Source organism: Tachysurus vachellii, chromosome 18 (genome assembly GCF_030014155.1).
Source record: "Tachysurus vachellii isolate PV-2020 chromosome 18, HZAU_Pvac_v1, whole genome shotgun sequence".
Taxonomy (NCBI): domain Eukaryota; kingdom Metazoa; phylum Chordata; class Actinopteri; order Siluriformes; family Bagridae; genus Tachysurus; species Tachysurus vachellii.
The window spans coordinates 7,766,257-7,774,246 of record NC_083477.1 but is presented as its reverse complement, the minus strand read 5'-3'; the positions used below and the strand labels follow the sequence as shown (position 1 = coordinate 7,774,246).

The following is a 7,990-nucleotide window of genomic DNA, read 5'->3' as shown; positions in this document are numbered from 1 at the left end:
TTAACTGCCTAGCCCATTCCTCTTGACACATCAGCCTATAGATCTATCAGTTGACTGTGGATGGTACCATGAATACTTAAATACCATGAAGATGGGTTTGAACTGTAATTAATACAAAAACTATTGTACTGAAGTCTCCATCAGTGAAGTAAAATGAATTTCCTGGTTATATAATTGCAATTACTTTTTCATCATTTAGTAAAGAGTTATAGAAGGGAAATGATTTATATTCACACTCTTCAGTGTCACCTAGATAAGGATGGATTCCCTTTGGAGTCTGATTACTACCTCATATCATCTCAGGGAATTTTTCCTCCCCACTGTAACCTCTTTAAATTTCTATATTTCTTTAAAGTGCTATTTAAATATACTGAAAAGAATCGAACACTATGAAAATCAGATCTTGAGACCAAGAGGACATAATAACTTTCAGACAACTGATTTTGATGCTGATGGCTGATATTTTGATTGATGCTGATTTCGCAGTATGCTTTGTGTTGTCATCTTGTTCACAGGATGCATCGACATTATCCAAAAGTTGAAAGTAACACTGTGAAGTTTGTTTTTGTCCTTCAGTTGCTCCCTGTTCGGAATCGCCATAGCAGTTCATCCGATCTGCATGCTTTTATTTGGTACAGTGCCAGATGCCCTTTCTGACACAACCCTTCTATATTATCCAGGCTTGAGGACCAATACCGGCACCTGCACGGGGTCCTGCTGCTGGGCCACCAGGGAATCCCAACATTATGAATACGTGGCTTTGAATAATTAAAACAATCTATATATCTTTCATCATGGCTTGGAAATTGCCATCCTGTCATCCTACATTATGGTATTTTGGTACAGTTCATTTTTTGTTACATTCTATAAACTTTCACATTCACTTTCAAGGTAAGTTTTAGATTTCAAGGCGAAGGGGTCAAATCCCCAAAGAGATGCCAAACAATGCTATATGGATAAAATATTTCACAATGATGTGAGAAACAGTACAAACTTCCAAACAGTGTAGAGTAATGTACTAGACGTGCTCTCTCTTCATTCCACAAATCTTTTCATAGCATGTGTGTTGTTGAGTGACTATTTGTTTGAGCATAAACAAGCCCTAATGTTTGAACCTAATTCTGTTCTCCACAGCAAGTTTAAATGGGTTTCTTTTACCTACTGTGTTACTGACAAGTAAAAGAACCATATTTGGTTAAGATAGCTTGCAAAAATAAACACACATTATCCTGTTCTTATTCAGAAAATTATGAGGGATGCGAATGTTTGCAATCAGCTGTAGCTAGGTGAGTCAGTCTTAGATAACTCTCCTAAAAGATCCGAGCTGGCTCAGTCATTGTTCCACAAACATCACTTATCAACCACTCTTCACGTCTCGATTTTTATTTTTAAAGACGAGGAGTGAAAAGTGAGGAAAGGCATCATGCCTGATGGCTGATATTTTGATTGAGGTATGACGCATTTCCAGATTTTGACAGCTCTACATTTATTCTGAGACTGACGGATGTTAAATGTACGCCGTGTCTCCAGCTGAGCCTCTGCATGCTGGTTGTTGCGGAGGCTGTCTTTAACTCAGTGGATCAATGGAGGATGTGTGACTAGGAGAGCAGTGCAACACTCAGGCAGCTTTCAGTCCACACACACTCACTGACTGGGGATTTAGAAAGAAACACACTGATGAAGAGGAACAAGTAGTTGTCAGACATTTTACCTTTGGCTCTGTGCTCCATTTTATGGAACGGCTTGAGTGGCAATGAGAGATTGGACATTTTGTATTAATTCCTGTATGTGCTTGGGTGAAATTGTACAGGTTTTTGGTATTTTATTGTTATTTAGTCGATGGTATTTTATACCATCTTTTATTGGATCACATATACAGTATCTGCACATCACATCTATTGTAAATATTCGAAATGGAATATCAAGAATAGTTCAGAGCTGTAAAGATTCTAAACAGCGCATGTTAAAACCTGAAACCTAATAAAAAAAATAGTGCAAATTCCTCTCTAAATATTTCTATGTCTTCTTGACTGTGTTAATTTATTTTGTGCGCAAGTGAAAGCAGAACATGTTGCAGAGCTTCCAGCTGTGGTGCTACAACAGAGGCGGGTGTGAAACAAATCATTTGAAATTAATATTAGTATATAACAAGGTAGAGAAGTAAGATACTGCATCACGTAGCATGCTGGACTCAAAGGTCGGTGCTATGCCCATTCTACTTTGTTATTTTGAGACACATATTTTCAGATGAGACATAATGCATTCGTTGAAATGTAGCTGTAGAAAAGAGATGGCTGTCCAAATGGACATGGTCCATATAATATATAACAGGCTTATGAGGTGTCTATTCTGACTGACTAGGACACTGTAGTTTTTCTATTCACTCATTGATCAGAATATTATGTTCTTAAAATAATAGGCAGATCCATTCTTACAGGCAGATATGGGGTTTTGTGTTCTTTTATTCATAATCTTCATTCTAAGCTGTTGTAAAAGAAATCCTGCACCTCAAGGATGCTATAAATCAAATAAACTCACACATTCTTCAAAACAACAAGCCCCAGAAAAAAGGTTAAAACACTATATCACTTAGGGTTAATGCTCTTAGCTTCCTGAGAAGGAAAATGTAACTGAAGAAAGGTGTTGAACAAAGTGAGCATGACAACAACAAAAAAAAGATTATAGAAAGTTCTTCAAAATGCAAACTTACAGACTTCCAGATTCCTCGCTCTCCTAACTATGAACCATCACTTTATACTACTTTCTGAATAATTCCTGGTACATACTGAATAAAAAGACGAGTTTAGAAGGCTGATGTTTTCGAAAATGAGATTTTGCAGTATGCTATTAAAGGAAAGGTGTAGAAGACAGTAGTGAGAGCAGCTCTGCTGTATAGGTTAGAGACTGTAGCAGTGAGGAAAAGACACGAGCAGAGATGAGGATGTTGAGGTTGTCTTTAGGAGTGACGAGGATGGACAGGATTAGGAACGAGCACATTAGAGGGACAGCTCAGGTTGGCTGTTTTGGGGACAAGGTCAGAGAGGATAGATTGAGATGGTTTGGACATGTACAGAGGAGGGAGAAGGTTATATTGGTAGAAGGATGTTGGAGATGGAGCTGCAGGTAAGAGGTCAAGAGGAAGGCCAAAGAGGAGATACATGGATGGGTTAAATAAGGGCATGAAGTTAATTGGTGGACCGGATATCAGTCCACTCCTCAATGCACAACTTTTAAAGCTATATTATTGAAAACTGCTGGTACGTATGACTTGATTTATCACCAAGTCTGAAGCTCCTGGTACACGACACCAGGTCTTAAGCAACCAGCCAAAACATGTTAATGTTCTCCAATATATTTTCCAGCAGGCCTCAGGAATGTTTCCTTGCATACAATCTCTACCAAACACATTCATTTACACCTGACAGGAAAGATCCACATGTACAACACCACAAATTGTACTTCTAATGACACTTGTTTATGTGAGATGCTCTCAGGAAGGCCTTCTTGCTTGCAGTGTTGATGTCATCAAGCACTTTATCTCGACAAGCACAACAATCAGCTATATTTCACTTCTGAATCTATAATCTACAAAGGCTTTTTTCCCTCCTTCACCATTCTCCTCTGTGCAGAGGGACAGATTAATCATGGACTAAATTCTTCAGGTAAATTTTTAACTGTTTCCGTCGTGAAACTTTTTCTTTATCTGATTGATGTCAAAAATAATCTGGCTCATGTGTTCTTTATTTTTACCCCACTGTAATAATGACAAACTAATTTTACAATGTGCATATTATATTTATATCCCAGAAAACAGGGCATTCTAATGAACAAAGAGAGAAACCATTCCTCCTTTTATTTTTTCTAATAGTTTTGTGGTGTTAATTTTCTATAATCACATTTTTCAAAGGTTGGCAATAATTATAGAAGGCACTCTATTTATAGTTAATGTATGGCTTAGTTAATTTGATAAAGAAAAAAATGTATCAAATTAGATCAGATACCTATGAATAAGACATATATGCTTTATTTTTTTACGCTGCCGTTCTCTAAAGACATCATAAATAGTGTTTAATGTGATGCTCACTCCAGCATCTAATGATGATCTTAATGCTTCTGGGACCTGAAACGTTTTGAAGATATTGAAGTTGTAAGCACATCGAAATAAGATGGGATCAGAGCCAGAAGAACTACTGTGCCATCTACTGGCTACACACACTCACACACACACACACAAAGCTTGCAGTGTGTGTGTATGAAAACTTCAGGCATGAAGCAGGCATGCAAAAAATAAATAAATAAATAATAAAAAAATAAACAGACTGCAAAACGACAAAAGTTTGACCCAATGTGAAAATTTTTAATATGCTTTAAGAAAAAGACATTAGAAAGTAACTGTCATGGGTCTTGTACACTCCCAGTAAGTCTTCTTTACATCTGAACACAAGTAATATTCAGTATTAACCTAATACACACAGTAGAGTATCATGATAGGCACCATGTAGAAGGAGTCAGCATTCATACCCACAATCCACTATTTTAAATGCCACAGTTTTATTTGCTCTAAGAGCACCACAATTATGACAGTGGTCTGGATTCAGTTTACTTTATATAATGATCAGAATACCTAAATATTCATACAACCGTAGATAGACAGGCTTTCATTTGAGGCTCACCTGAAGGGAGTTAGAGGTAAAGGTAATAACTGGGCAGATCTAAGCTTGATCACTACCACCAAGAACCCTTTAGCTTATCTGAAATTCTGTGTTGAATAATATGACATTTCCTCTTATTCATTTTACTTTAACCTTGTATAAATGTCTTGTTTTTGTCTTTATCTTAACCCATTATAGGATACTCGCTCACTGAAGCAAAGGGCCAATGCAATGGAAGTGCTTGAGGTTCCTGCATGCCTGGAGCCAGCGCTCCACGTTGGCAGGAGTGGACGAGACCTGGCCACATCGAAGGACACAGCACGCGCATGCGATGTCGGCCAACGAGGGCTCATGGCCCAGCAGCCATATCGAGCAGCCCAGTGCGCTGTTTAGTGAACGCAGCACAGCCGCACGCTCCTTACTGCCCCCCTCTGCCAGCTGGAAGAAGGCCGTATCTACCCAGCTGTCCGACTGTGTGGCAACAATCGGGTCCTTCGGCTCGGCGCCCAGCAGCCGAAAGAGGAAGCGTGCCACGTTGGCCTCGCCCTCAATGGGGCACATACTCTGCGTGCTGAACTTCATCTGCACATTTGGCACTGGGTGGAAAGAAAGATCACACACACATTAACACTGAATAACTACACAGAAAAATGATGACCAGGTAAATGATAAGTTTATATTTTTTCTGTATTAACAAGATGCACCAATTAGGTGGAGAACCATTAAACCCTTCAATCTGTTTAGATACTTTAAGGAAGACAACACAGAAAAATGAATTATGTTTAGTTGGATGTTTTCTTTATTAAAAAGAAAACAGAAATGAACGCACTGAAAGAAAAAGCTCATCGAATTTACTCAATAGCAATATGTACATCGGTTCCACGTAATTGAACTGAGTAACATTAACACAATCCGTTTTGGTGAATCCAACATTAACTGAATAAAATCAAACACCAAGCTGACACCAGAGCCGAGAATGGATACCAGGAGGCTGGTTGACACGTGATGACACATTACCGCTGCACCATTTGTGTTTTATTCGCTTACATGTGATACTACAGCTATATTTCCCATCAGTGCCAACATTCTCATGAGACATGTAATTAAAAACTTGTTTAAATGAAGTTTAACATAAGCACTAAAATCATGTTTCTCGAATCTGTCTGACCACATGTTCTTATTTATATTTTAAACTCAAAAAATAAAGTTATAGTTAATAGTAAAAAAAGTTAAAAAATAGTTAGTTAATAGTTAAAAAAAAACAAAAACTAGTGCCCATAGCATTAGCCCACTATAACCTTCCAAGTCATCAGAACATACTGTATTCTTACCAAAAAGGTTCAGAAACAACGTTGAAAAACAACACCTAAAAATTGTACAATTTCACTTCCAACTGGTCAATAAGTCATCGGCTGTGCAAGTGAAAATTCCAAGTAGAAATTTCCCCAGTTTCTGATGCAATTCCTGTGCAGCATGAAGTGAACAATAAATTTCACCAACCAATCAGATTGTAAGCTTGTCATGGCTGCCATATCACAACAACACCCTTAACATCACTATAAATCTACTGAAAAGTTAGAGCTGTAAAACAGGTCTGTGGGTTTGACTTCATGCCCTTCAAGTCATATTTCTTAACATTAAGTAAAGACTACCATGAGAGGTTAAACCAGATTTTTCCTCTATGAATTGTACTGCTGTCAAATGAAATGTGCATTCCTGACTGCTTTCATTTCAACATCATTCTTTCTCTTACCGTCTTTCCATATGAGTGTAAACCCCAGCTGGAAGCCTTCACGGTTGTGGCTCTCGGTATGGCGTGGACCTAAGCATGAGAGCAGCTGAGGAGGCACACTGGAGACAGACGAGTGCACGTGAACAGTGGAGAGCACACGGTAACTCTGGCACAGAAGCCCGTGCAGTACCAGCAGGGAGAGTGGTGGTCGGGCAGGGTTGGCATTGATCACTATGTCTCTCAGAGCACCGATGTCCTGACACATGATAATGGACAATATTGTATGCACCTTATTAAACATTTCTTTACATTTTGTTTGGCTTAAAATTGTTACTCTTTCAGATTTATGTGGAGTTAAAAAACAAAACAGGTGAAGCTATTTTTAGTTTCATATCTACACCCATGACAAACAAACTGTCAAATAAACAAGAAAACAGATACGGCGGACTTGCTCACCTTGCCGAGAAGAGCATCCAGATCAGCTGTGCCCGTGAAGGCGGACACTGTAGCAGCCTGTGATAGAGTTGTGACATCCATGTCAGCATCTGGAGTATTGACGGTCTTCGCCAGGCCGTCTACTGCTGCTTTCAGCTCATAAAGCTTCCGCATGATCTCGTCCTGGCGAGCTTCCAGTGCTTTAATGGCAGGATCCACCTCCCCATTCTGAAGGAGTGACAAAATATGTACACAGGCAATGAGCAACAAGATTAAACACTTGACCAATGTTTAAAGACACATTTCTACAACTTTAGGCTCCTTTCTCGTAATAAATATGAAGCCCAATTCTGGCAAATGCATCTATTTTTATATTAATATATTTTTAGTTGCTTAAGTCAAAAGCAAACTGAAAGCGAAACTATAACAAATCAAAATTACAATCAAATACGACTGGGGGAAAAAAAATGGAAACATGAAATAACAAAATTAAATAGATAAATAATCAATTCTGTGATTATGCTGAATACTCTTTTGATACACTAATACACTTAAAATACTAATACACTTTTGAATACTTTTTCTCGACACTGAAACGTTTCTATTTATTTGATATTTCTGTGTTTTATAGAAACTTGTTTATATATTTGATCAAAATCTGATTCTAATTCCAGGTAGTTTGAATAATAAATCTGCGCAAAAAGCTGCGCACACACGAACATCTCGAATACACATATTTCCCATACCTAAAGTCAATTGCATCAGCCGGCTCTATTAAACGCAGGTGCATTTGTTACCTATAGCCTTGTATCGAAAGTCAGCTAATTTATCCAACAGAACGCGTGATATATTTCATTTATAAACACACGGAACAGCTTTCCGAAAGCAGTTTTACCTGTAGCGCATATTCTGCGCAGCTGCTTCCATGCTGCGCGTGGACATTCGGTAACTTGTACATGCACGTTGGCAAATCAATCTTTATGTCACTCTGGGTCGTGGGCTTTACCTTGTACATGGGCATGATGTCTGACTCCAGAAAAAAAAAAGAAATAAATAAGAACACAATCCGAAAGAGAGCTACTGTTAAGGAACTTGGTTGATTTCCCTAATGCCCGTCCAGCACCAAAGCTCGAGAGGAAAGAGGCCGTGTGGGTGTGACGTCACTTCCCTC

General features: G+C 38.5%; 1 protein-coding gene across 2 annotated transcripts; it reads right to left on the bottom strand.

Annotated features, from left to right (window-relative positions):
• Positions 1-4,336: 4,336 nt before the first annotated feature.
• aimp2 (aminoacyl tRNA synthetase complex interacting multifunctional protein 2) lies at positions 4,337-7,990 on the bottom strand. 2 transcript variants are annotated; one of them, XM_060892704.1, is made up of 4 exons: positions 7,715-7,990; positions 6,841-7,047; positions 6,406-6,640; positions 4,337-5,248 (listed from the first exon to the last, which is right to left on the bottom strand). In XM_060892704.1, the coding sequence occupies exons 1-4, from the start codon at positions 7,838-7,840 to the stop codon at positions 4,860-4,862; spliced, it is 957 nt and encodes a 318-aa protein (XP_060748687.1). In that variant the 5' UTR covers positions 7,841-7,990; the 3' UTR covers positions 4,337-4,859. The 2 variants fall into 2 exon arrangements, with proteins under 2 accessions (XP_060748687.1, XP_060748688.1); XM_060892705.1 differs by having other exon boundaries at positions 7,826-7,988.